General features: G+C 37.9%; 2 protein-coding genes across 7 annotated transcripts; both read right to left on the reverse strand.

Moving 5' to 3' along the window:
• Nucleotides 1-56: 56 nt before the first annotated feature.
• On the reverse strand, nucleotides 57-10,991 carry vrk3 (VRK serine/threonine kinase 3). Of its 6 annotated transcripts, none has more exons than XM_081358751.1 (18): nucleotides 10,964-10,991; nucleotides 9,762-9,824; nucleotides 9,242-9,383; nucleotides 7,909-8,010; nucleotides 7,712-7,825; nucleotides 7,391-7,492; nucleotides 7,091-7,177; nucleotides 6,810-6,944; nucleotides 6,582-6,637; nucleotides 6,422-6,488; nucleotides 6,228-6,309; nucleotides 4,732-4,834; nucleotides 4,530-4,622; nucleotides 4,315-4,447; nucleotides 4,114-4,231; nucleotides 1,101-1,159; nucleotides 882-1,014; nucleotides 58-510 (listed from the first exon to the last, which is right to left on the reverse strand). In XM_081358751.1, exons 3-18 carry the CDS (start codon nucleotides 9,246-9,248, stop codon nucleotides 507-509), a joined length of 1,395 nt encoding a protein of 464 aa, XP_081214877.1. In that variant the 5' UTR covers nucleotides 9,249-9,383; nucleotides 9,762-9,824; nucleotides 10,964-10,991; the 3' UTR covers nucleotides 58-506. The 6 variants fall into 6 exon arrangements, with proteins under 6 accessions (XP_081214872.1, XP_081214877.1, XP_081214876.1 ...); XM_081358750.1 differs by lacking the exon at nucleotides 10,964-10,991 and adding an exon at nucleotides 10,173-10,622; XM_081358746.1 differs by lacking the exons at nucleotides 9,762-9,824; nucleotides 10,964-10,991 and having other exon boundaries at nucleotides 57-510; nucleotides 9,242-9,541.
• Nucleotides 10,992-11,525: 534 nt separating this feature from the next.
• LOC308680804 (uncharacterized protein) lies at nucleotides 11,526-16,258 on the reverse strand (the record flags this gene model as incomplete). Its single annotated transcript, XM_081349150.1, is given in 4 exon segments — nucleotides 11,526-12,455; nucleotides 13,158-13,679; nucleotides 15,957-16,198; nucleotides 16,200-16,258. Coding segments are annotated over 4 exon segments (1,203 nt in total). The 3' UTR covers nucleotides 11,526-12,075.
• Between the last annotated feature and the right edge of the window lie 155 nt (nucleotides 16,259-16,413).

Here is a 16,413-nt window from a genome sequence, read left to right on the forward strand (position 1 = left end):
TGCCACCTTGCGGTATTTGTGCGTAATGATCAAAAATAAAAAGATAATCAAGTTTTTGGGTACTGCTGTTTATTTTTTTTTTAGCAAGGTACGATACAATTTATGAAAACTTGAGAAAAAAATTGGAAAAATATTTCACTTACAACACGAACATGTCCTTTTCCTAAAGTAAATTTGACACTGATGGATTGAAATGCAATGGTTGCAGTATATCAAGACCAGGGAGAAATTATTTGTATAAAAAAAAAAAAAAAAAAAAAAAAAAAAAAAAAAATGTGAAGTCACCCTTACAACTAAACATTGCTTATTTCTAAATGTTAAAAGACAATGATGAAATAAACCAGTCATTAAAACTCAGTCTATGAAAGCAAACAAGCATGCAAAGTTTGCACTGTAATAAAATTACCACACTAAAAGTTGCTTTTAAAAACATAAAAGCTTTCTTAAACATTCCATAAAATAACCAAAGCCACATTCCACACCTATTAACTCTTCTCATTATGGTTTTACCTGTGAAAAAAAGAAGAAAAAACAAAAAGTCAGACTGAGATTTCAGCTACCTAGCTAGCTGTCAGCATGAATACAAGTTACCGACTTGCGAGTTGCACATGAACGCATCTTTAAATCGTAATTACAACTGTAAACTTCCCAGTGATGAGGACTAAAAACTTGCTGACATGGTGAAGAGGACAATTTCAGCAGTGTTGTGATCATTTATTTTTCAATATTGTCATCATTTTTGTATTTTTACTGCTGTTGCAGTTTTGAAATATGTGAGAATGAAACACTTTCATATTCATGCCAACAATAAAGAACTTGAAATGTGACACCCATAATAATCCTGTAGTAGTTGTTTAAATTTGGGAATAGATGTTACCTACAGATTCAGTGATTCCTTCAGACTCCCACCCATTTTCTGTAAGCTCTCATGAAGTCCAGCTTTCAGAAGTGTATAATCCGGTTTCTCGGTATACTGCAGGGTCATCACAGTAGACAGGTATTCTTGTAATGCACCTAAATTGCACAAGAACATATTACAAACATACCTTCACTGGTATTAAACACATGAGAATGATTCAAATAGAAAAATGAATGCTCACTTGAAGCTTTCTTCTGTTTGTAGCAGCAACTCAGAAGTCCAGGGATATCAGAAATATACCTGTAGGCAGGCAGAAAACATTTTACACATAGAAGAACATTGACATGACTGCACCCTTTCCTCTGTAACACCAGGCACTAGGTTTTCATTCATGGAAGTTGTGTTCCTTTTATGATTCAAAATGCATGTGATATAGATTAAGCTGAGTAGTCATTTATCAGACACTTGTATTTGAAGTGTCTAAAGGTACAGTCATTAAAGGGACAGTTCACCTGGAGTAAAGCACCTTGTCCAGAGCTCATGGCTCTTTCCTTGTGGGGATCAAACTAGCAACCTTCTTTTTTAATTTAGTCACCGAGATGCTTTTACTTCGAAGTGACTTATAAATGAGAAACATCACAAGCAATTCTTCATAAAAGAGCCAACGATATCCACAGCACAGCAAAAACAAGTTTCAGGAGTAAGGTAAAGGAAGCATAGATATGTATGTGGATGACACATTCAAAAGCTTGAAATGGGTCTTGGAACGGTCAACATTTCAGAATCATCTTCAATCTTCTGCTTAAGTCTGTTGTAGATCTTGAGTGTTGAGTGTTGCTCTTGAGTGTTCACAGACCGGCTTTGACCGTTCCAATATGGTGGATGGCTTATGAACCTCTAATGAGGCATCTATATACCTATTTGCAGAAGCAGTATAAAAAATAATTTCTTATTATTATTATTAATATTTTTTATAATTTTTATTTTTTTAGGCAATGCCTTTATGATTGGTACTAGGGGATACTATGTTCACAGAAAAATGGCTCTATTGAAGAAAAAAACCTTGCAATTATTATTAATTATTTTTAATTAATACTTTAGGAAGCCACATTCGTTTATATTTTAAGAAGGTGGTCATCATATTTGGGGGAAATCCCTAGTTTAGTAAAGGGCTCACAGTAGAGATTGCTAGTTACCAGCTTCACTGAGCTTATAGCACTGTACCACACCACTCCTGGAGCCAGTTGCATAAACATATGGCGCTTTTCCACAACACAGTACCAGCTCGCCTCGCCTCGCCTCGCCTCGGCTTTGTTTGGTTTTCCACTGTGTAAAAGTTGTACCTGTACCTGCTTCCAGGTACTTTTTTTCGTACCACCTCCGACGAGGTTCTAAGCAAGCTGAGGCGATACTAAAATGTGACGTGAAAACACGGCAGACTGCTGATTGGTCAGAGAGAATCGTCACTATTCACTGCGTCATCATTGCACGCGCCAGACGGAGTATCCTGAATAAAAAACAGCAAAAGCAAAAACATCCAAAAACAGCATACACTCGATTTCCTCCATTGTCCTGTGTGTGTGGGTAGCAGGTGTGTGTCGCGTAGAAGATTAAGTCATGGCAGTTTCCTGCGGCGTCGCTATGACGACCCGGTACTATTGTGGAGGTACTATCTGCAATGGAAAACGGAGTGAAAAGCGAGCCGAGGCGAGTCGAGCTGGTACTGGTAATGGAAAAGCGCCAATAGCCACTATGTTAAGACGGTGTCTTAACAACTGGTCTGACCAAGGGGTCTATAAAGGGTCTATGTAAGATTTTCGATTAAGAATTTTCTGATTGCCAATGTGTGAACAACAGCTTGTTATGAAACTTAAAAAAATGAGACCTTCCCCAGCTTCCTAGGGTTTCTACTATGAACGCCTGCAGACAGATTTTTATGTGAAGAAGTCGGGCTGGTTTCACTCGAAAATCCAAAGGATGTGACGGTTACGCACACTCCCGAAAGACTTTCCTTTGTTCTATGACACATGAAATAATTGCTTATACAATATTCAGGATAATGCAGAAATAGCCATTCTGTACTGTAATGTAAATGTGTCATGCAATGAAAAGGGATTCATTCAAAATATAGTCTCACAGAGCCAAATCTATATAGTCTCAAATATACTTTATAATCAAACCATCATAACAGTGTAATTTTAATTTCCTATCGACATATGTCTGATATACTGCAGAGCTGGTGCAAACATATCCATATCACCGTGATCAGATGCTTTCTTAAAGGGATAGTTCACCCAAAAATGATATTTAACCCATGATTTACTCACCCTCAAGCCGTTCGAGATGCATAATGTCAATCATTTTTCAGACGAACACATTTTCAGTTATTTTAGAAAATCTCTTAGATCTTTCAGTGGTCATAATGTGAAGCAATGGGGTCCACCTCGTTCAATTCCCAAAATGTGCATGCATCCTTCACAAAAGTAATCCATCCGGCTCCAGGGGGATAAACGAAGGCCTTCTGAGGGTAATCCGTGCGGTTTTGTCGTAAAAATATACATATTTAAAACTTTATAAATGAAAATAACTGGCATCCGGCAACGGTCGACGCGCGTTCACAGAGATGGATGCTGGCGTATGGCGTTTTACGTCACAACGTCATACGCCAGCATCCATCTCTGTGAACGCGCGTCGACCGCTACCGGAAGCCAGTTATTTTCGTTTATAAAGTTTTAAATATGTATATTTTTACGACAAAACCGCACGGATTACCCTCAGAAGGCCTTCGTTTATCCCCCTGGAGCCGGATGGATTACTTTTGTGAAGGATGTATGCACATTTTGGGACTTGAACGAGGTGGACCCCATTGCTTCACATTATAACCACTGACAGATCTAAGTGATTTTCTAAAATAACTGAAAATGTGTTCGTCTGAAAAATGATTGACATATGCATCTCGAACGGCTTGAGGGTGAGTAAATCATGGGTTAAGTATCATTTTTGGGTGAACTATCCCTTTAACGGCTGCTTTCTCACCACTGTCATTTTTGTTGTGCGTTTTTGTTTTTGAGAGTAAAGTGCAGCACATATTTACAATTCATCTAAACGCCGCTCTCAGTAGCGTCAAGATGTTCGTTAACAGTATTTTGCTGCAAAGTTATTACCAACTTCCTTTTACCTTTAAGCAAAGAACAAAAAAAAACTTTTCCTCGAATCATTTTCCTTTTGAGTGCTGATGCTTTGGTTTTGCTTACCTCTCTTTCTCTGCAGCAACAGAGCTTGTGTGAGAGATGTGACTCCAGGGTAGTGAGCCTGTCAGCCAACACAGCATACAGTAACCCAGAGACTGCAGGTCACTGCGACAAGAGGGACCTGCAAAACACCCACAGACATGCAAATTAGACTCGCTTCTGCCATGGATAATGTAAATAATGCAATGAACAACTGAAGCTCACCGGCCCCCTTGTGAGAATCCACGCTGATGAAGTTGATGTTACCCTGGTGAGCGGTGCGGCTACCCTGTCGGTACTCCACGTGCTTTCCACCAGGGCAAAACCTAAACGCATGACCAAAGCCAGACAAGAAAACCTACAAAACACAACAAACACTTTAATGTTTGAATGATATATGAAGCATTCACGTTCAGTTCATAAGAGACATGCTTACTGACCTCTGTGTCACTGTCAGTGTTGATGTAAATATTTCCTGCATGAATGTCTGCATGAGCATATTCCTTCTCGTGGACAAATTCAAGTGCATCCAACTACAAAACACATACACATCCTATATTTATATTGCCGTTTCATAGAGAATGGCATAGCTAGGGCATTAACAACAAATCTGAGAGTTAAGTCGTTCAATGGTACACTCACTAGTCGTAGTGCAAGCTGAAGAACAGCTTTCTCAGGGAGAGAGCCGGTGCCTTCATCTATGGCTGTCTGCAGTGGTTCACCCATGTTGGGAAAAACTAAAAACCTACAGGGAAGTGTATACGGATACAATTAGATTCCACAATGAGGTCATTGTTATTGAACTGTTTTTATCTTTACATACAATCTTTCAATGCGTTGCTCTGCGCTCATGATACAAGACTATGAAAATCATTGAAATGCAAAGCAACAACCAAAGACATCAGTCTGCACGTGTACATAGACTAACATTAAGAAAAGTAGATGGGGTGCGGAAACGTTTTGCATGCGAATACATCTCCCACTGTTTCATCGGACAAATAGGCTCTATGCACGAACGCTGCTGACATATTTCCGGTAGGATCTCAGCCGGCGTCTTTACTTCCGCATAGCGCATTCTATAGGACAATTCACTTTAATAAAATTAATTTTCTCAGAAACGGAGACAACGATTTTAGAAACTGATTCGCTAGTCGGATTTCGCGTGATATGAGAGAATACTCACCCTCAAAGTTGTCGATGTAGCTCGAAATTTTTAATTTAAAGAACTTCTCTTTCTTACTCATATTTGTGACAGTTAACTGCCTCACAATATTGTTTACATCATTCACGTTAACCGCTGGAAGTTCTTGTAAACAGAGAGTGTAATTTGCCATTATCTCCACCTAATGCAAAAACGGCTTCTGACGCAGCACCGGAATGACCGGATGTAACTGGGCGGGCTGAGACAAAACGCGGAAGCGATCGTGCATAGAGCCTATTGACAATTTGGTTGCAAAATGAATTGATGTTGGCTAAAGGACAATGTTAAGTCTATTTTCAATGATATGGAAATAAAAGAAACAATATATTGGCTTCTAAAGCATTTTTGTAATGGCAAATTAATTTTTTACTAGTCTGCCGAATGTAATGTCCTGAAAAATCTTCACTTGGAGGCTTTTTTCACTATGTATTGACATCTGTGATTATATTTGCACTTCCATTCACATGTTTGGAGACAGTAACACTTTTGTTTGTTTTTAAAAGAAGTATTTTTACTAAGGCTACATTTATTTAATCAAAAATACAGAAACAGTAATATTGTTAAATATTATTGCGATTTATAAAATACCTTTTAAAATATATTCGAATAGAAAACATGACATGAAAAACATGAATTTTCAGCATCATTACTCCAGTCTTCAGTGTCACATGATCCTTCAGAAATCATCCTAATATGCTGATTTGGCGCTGATTTTGAAACATTTCTTATTATTATCAACGTTAAAAAAAGGTTGTGATGCTTAAGACTTTTGTGGAAACCATGAAACTTTTTTATTTTTATTCTTTGATAAATAAAAGGTTCAATTTAATGCATCCCTGGCTTATTACAAGTATATATATATATATATATATATATATATATATATATATATTTTTTTTTTTTTTTTTTTAATGGTAGTGTAGTATAATATACATACCTAGATGCTTCATGGAGACCAAATCCTACACATGATGGAATCCCAAGGAAGTCCAATTTGTGCGATTTCAACCATTTCTCCACTATTGGCAAAGAAAAAGAAAGAAAGGGTTACACTTTATTTTAAGGTGGCGTAGTTACATTATACTTACACTAGTTTTTGATATATCCGTTGCCAGTTCTAAAATGGCTGACCTGCATCAGGTTTGGCTGCTCTCAGATGGAAGTTCTGCTCATTGAACAGGTGTCCTTCTTTAGCACCCTGAAGAAGACAACCTAAAGTTATCAGGGCCTTCCTCATTTCCTTCCTGTGCGTGTTTACACACAGGCTACATTTTGTGAACACAACACTCACCAGTCTCAAGATGTATTTGCATTCATTTGAGTCTGCGTGCTGATTTGCCTGGCACACTAGATTAAACAGACAATATTTAGATGCATAAGTCACATTTATTGCATTGCTGTTATCTTGGTCTAAACCATCTGAGGAAAACTGATTAAAGGATTTAAGACGCAGAGATGGATGCATTGACCCACTTCCCATTAATGTGGAGCGTAGGGATTTGATGGTCAAATATCTTACCTGCATATGTCAGATCTAATTCTGTTTGCCACAGAAGTTCAACCAGCTTCCACTTTTTGCTTGACTGGTCACACACCACCAGACCCTCCTGGACCGGCTCCACGATGCACACGCGCTTCTTGCCTTTGGATTTAGCTAAAAACCCAAATAATAACATGATGATGCTATTTGGCCATTTTGTATGAAACACAATAAAGAAATGTGATGTAATCACTTTTAGATATCATGTATTATTTTTCAATGTAAATTTAGCAGTTTTCCCTCTATACATTGCATCTTACGTGGGCTTTGAATAACTGAAGACGGTTGCTTTGCCGCCTCGTCTTTAACCTGGGGGGAAGCCTTACATTTTCGAGGTGACATCTTATCTGAAATAATACAGCACACTAATAAAAATGCGTGAATATAAATATAACATTCATTTACAATAGTGTGTAAAATTATTAATAATGTGGTCATATTTGCAATTTACTATATGACCGAGCAAGAAAATCGGCTTTAATTATCTAAGCTATAAAAAGATACCAAATCTAAATTTAAAGACTACAGACTCCAGAGTTTCCCAGTACACGGCATCTCACCTGGAGTTTGAAGTGTAACCGAACAAGTTTGCTTCGCCTCCTCTTGTTCTTTAACCTGAGGGGATGCCTTTCCTTTCCCAGGAGATGTCAAAGACTTTTTACCTGGAATAAAGCAAAAGTCTTCACACAAAATCCTACAACAGTTAATGTAATAACGCTTTTGATTTGCATTTAGCAGAAAACTTCTATACAAGTAATAATAATGTGAAAGTTTTTTATGTTTACTCTGTGAAATAGCATGACCATCTGCTCCATTACATTTGGCTATAATAAAACATACAATTTTATATAGTCTAGCGTTTTACAGTATAGTGTGTCTACCTGGGGTTTGAGTTACTATGGACAATGTTTTCTTTGTCACTTCTTTCTCCTCTTTAACCAGGGGGGATGTCTTTCGCTTTCGAGAAGATGGCAAAGATGGCAAAGACTTCTGATCTGAAATAAAGCAGTCGTCTTTCACAAAAATCATAGCAAGTCTACAAAGCCCTTGTCTCTACTACATAAACACTCAGACACACCTATACAGTCCATGGCTGTGCTACTCAGGGTCTTTCGTCGCGTCGAACGCAAAGGTGGGCGAATCAGTGCAGATTGTGATAAGTCTTCAGCAGAATCTACTACTACAAAAAAAGTGGATTACTGTGTTGCAATTATGCATTTTAAAAGCAGCAACTGGGGTCAAAAAAGGAGGCTCAGTCAGATGGCATATACACAAATGAACACGTATTATGCATAAACTACCATTCAAAAGTTTGGGGTTGGAAGATTTTTTAATGTTGTTGAAACTACGTCTATTATGCTCACCAAGCCTGCATTTATTTGATCAAAAATACAATAAAAACAGTCATATTGTTAAATATTACAACAATTAAGAAAACACTTTCTAATCTAACATATTATATTTAAAATGAAAAAAAAAGAGCCTAACTTTCAGCAGTCATTACTCCACTCTTCAGTGTCACAGGATTCTTAAGAAATCATTCTAATATGATGATTTGGTGCTCAAGAATCATTTCTGATTATCAATGCTGGTAGTTTAGCTGCTTAATAATTTAGTGGAAATGGACCACTTTTTTCAACAGAACATTTATTTGAACTGTAAATATTTTGTCATATTATAAATGTCTTTAAATCCCAGTTAAAATCCCAGTTAATCCCAGTCCCATTTTGATCAATTTAATGCATCCCTGCTGAATAAAAGTATTAATTTCAACAACAGAACATTTTTACTGACCCCAAACTTTTTAGTGCATTAAACTAGTCTGCTAGTAGTAAAAGAGACCATCATGTGATGTACTAAAAACAACACCAAAAAATAAATAAAAAAACAAAAAAATAAAAAAACTCTAAGCTATATTTTATCTCAGGGTTATTGATCAGGCTACTTTGAGAGAGCCAGTTTATCTTTGGATAACCGATATCATAAAGATGTAGCGTATAGATGACACAGACAATCATTCAGTTAAATGCTGATATTACATCAAACCCACTTTGAAACCCATTACTACTAGACAACTCTACTTTTGGGTTGTCAGATTTACAGTGTTCAACTCAACTGCAAATTGGTCAACAAGGAAATCTGGACCATGGTGTCACCTGAATTCACATGAATAAATATTTTTGTTTTGTAGATTATGAAATGTAAGTTACGTATTTCAGTATTGACGACGACATGAATCTACTCAAGACGTCGTTACCGCATGGTATGACCATTTGGTTTTCCTATTTAGCCTCTCTGCTTTTCTATATTTAATCAGATTGTTCTGCCTCTTTGATCAGCGAATTGTAGTCCTTTCAGAAACCTATCGAATAAATGTAATTAAAATAAGGTTGAACTAAACCCATATTTACCTTCCATGGCGCTCAAAGACGAAAGCACAGAGTTGGGATATGGTTCGGATGACTGTGAAGTTACAGCTTCTGTTACAGCTTCTGGGAGTCTCCCACCACATGAAGGACAGAATTTGAACCCAGACTGTAACTTTGAACCACACTGAGGACAGAAATTCAGCATTTTGACGGTAAATTAGACGCGGTGGGTGGAAATGTTGTGACTGTCGAATTAACCTTCTGCAGACATCTTTCGCACTGATGCGATGTGGTTGAAACTGACACAAATCACGTGATCGTTAGCGGTTGACGTTTTACGGCAAGTGACAAGGGCCATAATTCACGATTTTCACATTTTCTTTTTAATATGAACGAGGAGAAATATATTGAAATGGCTTGTGTTTCCTTTTCTAATTTTATTGCTGCTGAAAATGAGACATTCTAAGGCCAAGACTAAATTACAAAACAGTAATAATTCCCAATATAGTTTTGACTACAATGAAAATGGCCGTTTACTGACGTTCATATTGCTCATACAAACCTATGACTGACTTTCTCCTGCCGAACACAAAAGATGTGGTGTTTTGGTGACCACTGACTTCCACTGTATGGAGAAAAAAAAGAAAAAACTTTTGTTTCACAGAGAAAAAAAAGTCATGAGGGCCATTAATTTTTGGGTGAACTATCCCTTAAAACCACTTTTTTCCCTCTCCCGACCTCTACCTTTCTTACCTAAAACGGTCTTTAACACTAATCTTTTGTTGCCATATAAGCAAACTGAGATGTTTTTGAAAGCTTTGAGAAGTAAATATGAACAAGTTTTTAAGGTCCACGTTTTTCTCTCAAAAATATGTAAAATGTACAAAACAGGGTTAAAGTGACAACAGTATGCAAATATGTCTAAAAACAAATTATTTTGAACTTCTCTTCACAATAAATATTAATGCAGTACCATCTTGTCAGCCTTCACATTAAGCAAAACTCTGCTCCGTAGTACGGTGTACATTTTAGGACATCGTCAGACCTCAGTCATACAATGACAAGGCGTCATGCCTCAGACTAAAAGGCTTCAGTCACAGGACAAAACGGCATCGTGCCTCAGACTGAAAGGCTTCAAGTCTCAGGAAAAACTATGTCAGGTGTCAGGTCTGGTGCAATTAGACATCGGACAAAACGGACTCAGATTAAAAGTTATCAGACAAAAAGACATCAGCCGAAAAGTTATCAGACAAAAAGACATCAGCCGAAAAGTTATCAGACAAAAAGACATCAGACGAAACGGACTCAGATTAAAAGTTATCAGACAAAAAGACATCAGCCGAAAAGTTATCAGACAAAAAGACATCAGACGAAACGGACTCAGATTAAAAGTTATCAGACAAAAAGACATCAGCCGAAAAGTTATCAGACAAAAAGACATCAGACTAAACGGACTCAGGTGGAGTGGGACGTGTCGCGCTGCCCCGCCCCATATGACGTCACGCGGTTCATAACAAGCAAACTGGTGTGGAACGGTAGATGATGGCAGATGGAGGTAAGTCGCTCCTGATTTAATTTTAACGATAACTTTAACTTGTTACTACAGTTTGCCAACGTACAAGCTAACGTTAGCTAATTGCATTATTACAAACTTTTAAACGTGCACACAATACTCATGAAATGCATGTTCTCCTGTGTGTACAACTGAATTAGTTTAGCATTTAATTAAAAACGTTTAAATTAAATATATCAGGAGCGACTTACCTCTATCTGCCATCATCTACCGTTCCACACCAGTTTGCTTGTTATGAACCGCGTGACGTCATATGGGGCGGGGCAGCGCGACACGTCACATTCCACCTGAGTCCGTTTAGTCTGATGTCTTTTTGTCTGATAACTTTTCGGCTGATGTCTTTTTGTCTGATAACTTTTAATCTGAGTCCGTTTCGTCTGATGTCTTTTTGTCTGATAACTTTTCGGCTGATGTCTTTTTGTCTGATAACTTTTAATCTGAGTCCGTTTCGTCTGATGTCTTTTTGTCTGATAACTTTTCGGCTGATGTCTTTTTGTCTGATAACTTTTCGGCTGATGTCTTTTTGTCTGATAACTTTTTGACTGATGTCTTTTTGTCTGATAACTTTTAATCTGAGTCCGTTTTGTCCAATGTCTAATTGCACCAGACCTGACATAGTTTTTCTTGAGACCTGAAGCCTTTCAGTCTGAGGCACAATGCCGTTTTGTCCTGTGACTGAAGCCTTTTAGTCTGAGGCATGACGCCTTGTCATTGTATGACTGAGGTCTGACGATGTCCTAAAATGTACACCGTACTACGGTTATACAATAAAACCGTGACATAGGAGGCATACATGATCAGCTCCAGGGTAAGAATAACAAAAACATGGCCCAAATGACTGAGGAAGGAAATTTGCTGATAGCTTTTTTTTTTATTCCCAGTGCATAAATGTACAAAAACACATTTGAATACATTCACACACTGGTCGATTTCGGAGCGAACATGAACTTTTTTTGTGTTAACACTCATATATACATGAATATATACAGCATGTGAGTAGATCTAATGCAAACTGATTTTCTAGTTATCTGACATGAAAGGCCATCTCATTATTAATCTCTATTTTAATGGCAGGAAATCTATAATTTGCATGCATGCATGTACGTGTTTGAAATCCTGGAAGGTTAAGGTAAACTTTCATTTAGCTAAAGAAAATACAACATCCCTGGCATTTCCCCCACTCCCCACAACCCCATTCCCCAAATCCAAAGCAATCTTGTAAAAAATAAAAAGGGTAAAGAAATAACTATTTCCATAAAAAGGAAATCATTGTTTCCTTGTGAAACAGACATACTGAAGTATATCAACAATTGTAAAATCCAGAGGTCTGTCCCTGTGCATGAGCATTTTTCCAGGAGTCCAGTTCTTGTTTCTGTTTCTCTAGCTCCTCTTTCTCTTTCAGAAACTCCTCCCTCTCCTTCTGCATCTCCTCTTTTTCCCCCTGGAGTTCATTCTTCTCCTTCTGGAGGTCTTCTCTTTCCTTCCGCAACCTTGCATGTTCCTGCTCTTGTTCACATTTCTGATTTTGAAGCACTCGGCGCTCAGCATCCATTTCACGGAACTGCTGGAGTAACTCTTTCTGCAGCTGTATGCTCCGCCCCTCTTCCTGCTGGACACGCCTCAACGCCTCTGTCAGCTCCCGCTCTCTTTCCAATATACGCACACCCTCAGACCACTTAGCTCCTAAGAGGAAAACATTGCAATTGTGATATTAAAACTTATATTAAACTTAAAACACACACACACACACACACACACACACATCAGGGCTCGCAAAATTGCTAGCCCGACTTCCCGGGGCTATTGTGTTTTCCAGTCGGGCTACCAAAATGCGCAACCGGCCTGTCCGACGGGATATCTGAAATAGTGTAATCAAATTCCTCCCTTTATTAACATTATTGACTAGTTCTTTTAAGGAAAAATATGACCGCGCAAGTTTTTGATCATGCTGATTTATCCGCAGCGCAATATCTCATGAATCTCCGGGCCTGTTTTAAGAGAAACACATGAATGATCAATAAAAATAAGGCTAAAGCTCCACTTTCACATGAATGCTTTACTTTGCATGTCAGAAGGTTTGAATCCATGTGCTAACTCACTATCACTGTAAAGCTGCTTTGAAACAAACAAATCTGTATGGTAACAAGTGCTACATAAAGGTGACTTGACCATCATGTATTCTGCTATATAAACAGCAGATATAAAAAGAGATATTTAATTTGTATAAGTTTAAGGTGTTTGTATATCTTATTTCAGTTAACATCAGTTAAGTTAGTGTTTTTTATGGTTTTAGTTCTAGTTAACTATAATAACCCTGACACAACATCCTTTTCACACAAAATGTAAATATGTATATTGATGAGAAGAGTTAAAAGCAAACTATACCCGAGTATCTGTCTAGGCTGGTACTGCAGGGTAAACGGACATCACGCTTAGGTGGCACAATGTGTGATCTGGTCGGAGTCCCGCCCGCTAATGTGGGAGAGGAAGCAAGTCGGCTCGGATCTTCTGATTTACGCTTGCTAGGCCGCTTTTGTGGGTGATCCTCAAGTTGTGCAAACTCATTGGGATGCTTATGCTGTAGATGCCTGATAAGGTTACTTGTGCTACTTCGGTGCTGGATCTTCTCCATGCAGAGCAAGCACAGGGCTCGTGGCTCCTGGCCAAGCTTTCGATAGTGCACCCACACGGAGCTCCACTTGCGAGTATTACCTGGGGTCTCATCCTCTTGTATTTCTTTCCCATCCCCTTCATCAACAGGCCCCTCGCCTTCCTCATCAGCCACCTCTGCTTCAGCTGTCCCCTCTCCTGCTGCAGCACGAAGGATCCCTTTGATGGCACCATCCATTTCGCCATCTTCTCCCACAGACTCCACCTCTACCTGCTGCTCGTCCATTAACACTGTAACTTGGCACAGAAAAAAAAGGAAGAAAAAAGAAGTTGCATTAGTTATTTAAAATGCCCCATCACTTAATTCAAATTGACTGAACTTTGTACACCTGCAGCTAGATGATGCCAAAACCGAACGTTGCTGTGCAACAAAAGTAACAATTAACTAAAATGCAAAAGTCAGGTTCCAAAAGTAAAAATCCCATTCAATTTTTTTCCATGAGGGAATTGATTTTTAATGATAATTTAAAAACCTTCAAACAAAGACAGACCTACTCTGAGCTAAGAAGTGGTTCATCTATGGAGTATACTTTTGCTGAAGCTATCAGTCCACATTATATCAACTTTTTAATTTTTCAAATAGTGTTCAACAGCTGAATTCCCGGTGAAAAAACTACATTATACATAATTCTGCAGAGAAAGCTCCATGGAATCCAACAAGCAAATCACACCAAAAGAACACTTTAGCACCACTCCCATGAATAATCCAAACCACTTTATCTTCATTAAGGTCCCAGGGACTAACCCAGCATCTTGGGTAGTAACATCTTAACTGTCGTTTGCAGATATTTGACATGCTTTAATAGTTTCAACCTGTTTGGTTAGGGAAAAATGTTGTCGTCTGCTAATTTTCTTTTACAGTATTTGCCTCATTTCAATGTTGTATTGTTCTCCTGACATAATTGTTTAGTATTTAGGAGATAAATTGTACTTATACACCTTGGTTGTCATGACAATAGAATTCTATCATATTTGGGCGGGTCTTTTAGAGATTTTGGGCTTGAAATCGTCGCTCACACTCACACCTATGGACAATTTAGTGTCTTGAATTGATTTTGCGGTATGTCTTGAGATTTTTAGCTTTTCATAAAGTGTTTTTCAGACTAGTGGAAAGAAAACAGCAAAATTACACTTTTAAGTATATTTTATAGCACTTAATCTATTTGTGTCTGTAGATTTCAATTACAGTACACATTTTTAAAGGCCACTTTCTCAACAAACAAATAAATAAATAAATAAAAAATTCTATTTTGAGTCCGAAATTAACATTTCAGGAGCACTTATACACCAAACTTTACAGTTTTATTCCTATCTATATTCTGAAGGTTTTTACAGAGGGGTTTGTTCATATATAATTTGCCTGATAATATACAAAATTTTTTCCCTAAGAATTTGTGAAAATTTTGTTTTTCTGGCTGTTGACAGTAATTCGAGTGATAAAAATAGATATCCAAAATCCCCTCTGTAAAAACCTAATAATAATAATAATAATAATATTAAACAAATTTTTAACCTGGCTTTATCCAATGTTCAATGTTTTACCTGGCGTGTCTGATGACGGAACATAACGTTGTTCGATATGGAAGCTGATCACAGACATGAACAGGTATTGTACATCAAAACAGTTCCTATCCATTACTATCCATTTTTGTACATTCAAAATTTTATAGAAACAAACAATCTTGGCTTTAGCCAATGACCAGTTTTAGAATAAAAAATCGCGCCCATCCGGGGATGTGACAGATGGTACATCACGTGACAATTTCGGATCAAATACTGCTCAGTGCTCAATATAAATTAGATGTTAGAAAATGACATTATGTATAATTTATTAATCACTGATAATTCGTGTATAATACGACTTTATACTTCGCACAAAATGGGGCCGTTCCCGTTGAAGGTTTTCTGTCCTGTTTATTCTGGACGGGAGGGGGCGGGGTGGCTCTTTCAGTCAAAGCACCGTATATTGCCGATCCAAATCAGCGACACGATTCAAAAGATTCATTCGTTTGACTGAACGAGTCGAATCGAATCGATTCCCGTCGGGGAAATTCGTTTGAGATCATATAAATGTGCTAAATTAGCTCTCTATCATTGAGCGACATAATAGACAATTGTTTGAAAAAAACAACATGGCGTCGTTGCGACATCCACCCAAAACCATGGCCTAACTGATACTCTCGTCACTTTGACACAAGACTCTGTAAAACGAAGCCGTTCTTACTGAAGAGTCGATACCGAATCACACAATCACAACGAGCACAGTTTTGAACGATAAAGCGCCTTTAAATTAGCTCCTGGACTCACATGTGGTAAGATACAAGCACGTGCAAAGTAACGTTAACGTTAGGCCAAAATGGAAGGGAAAACATCACAAACCAAAGAAAATATATGAGGTGTCGATTCTAAGTTCCATAACCAGCCAGCTGTATCATAGACATATCACCGTAACGTTACACCATGACAGTGTGCATAATGGTAAACACCACGAGACAATCATTTAACCTTTCATACCTTCCACGCAACCAGTGTCGTTGCGTTTGGATACCGCATCTGTCGCGGGCTTCCTTTTGTCCAACGAGGAAAAATCTGACGGGTGTTTCGTTCGTAAATGGCGAAGCATGTTTGTTGTGTGACCAAAATACAAAACCGTCTTCATACAGAGAAGACACAATACTCTTCTTTCATCCTCCGCTTGGAAAAATGACCAGACTATACTTCGCTTTCGTGCCGCCATTTTCGAACGAGTCGACTTTTTTGAATACTGATTGCCTTATTTTAGATGGTAACCTTCTCTCCGTGAAATTCTCGCGCATGCGCTCTGTTGCTGATGCTTTGGTCACTGAGCAAAATGATTCGAGTAAAAACAATATGTGAATATATTTTCCCTTAATGTGTTTATGAATGTTATCCTTAATGTTCGTATTTATAATACTTGATGTTAAAAAAAAATACTCATGTTTTATGATGC

Source organism: Scardinius erythrophthalmus (genome assembly GCF_964197995.2).
Source record: "Scardinius erythrophthalmus genome assembly, chromosome: 2".
In the NCBI taxonomy this organism is placed as follows: Eukaryota; Metazoa; Chordata; class Actinopteri; order Cypriniformes; family Leuciscidae; genus Scardinius; species Scardinius erythrophthalmus.

What these genes read in the sequence shown, in the direction of transcription:
- vrk3 (XM_081358746.1), bottom strand. Translation starts at nt 9,404, where the DNA reads ATGCTGAATTTCTGTCCTCAGTGTGGTTCAAAGTTACAGTCTGGGTTC. An exon ending in GTCTTTGAGCGCCATGGAAG is followed by an intron (nt 8,011 to 9,241) that starts GTAAATATGGGT and finishes CTTTTTTTGTAG; the next exon opens with TAGTAGATTCTGCTGAAGAC. An exon ending in GCAAATACATCTTGAGACTG is followed by an intron (nt 6,489 to 6,581) that starts GTGAGTGTTGTG and finishes TGTCTTCTTCAG; the next exon opens with GGTGCTAAAGAAGGACACCT.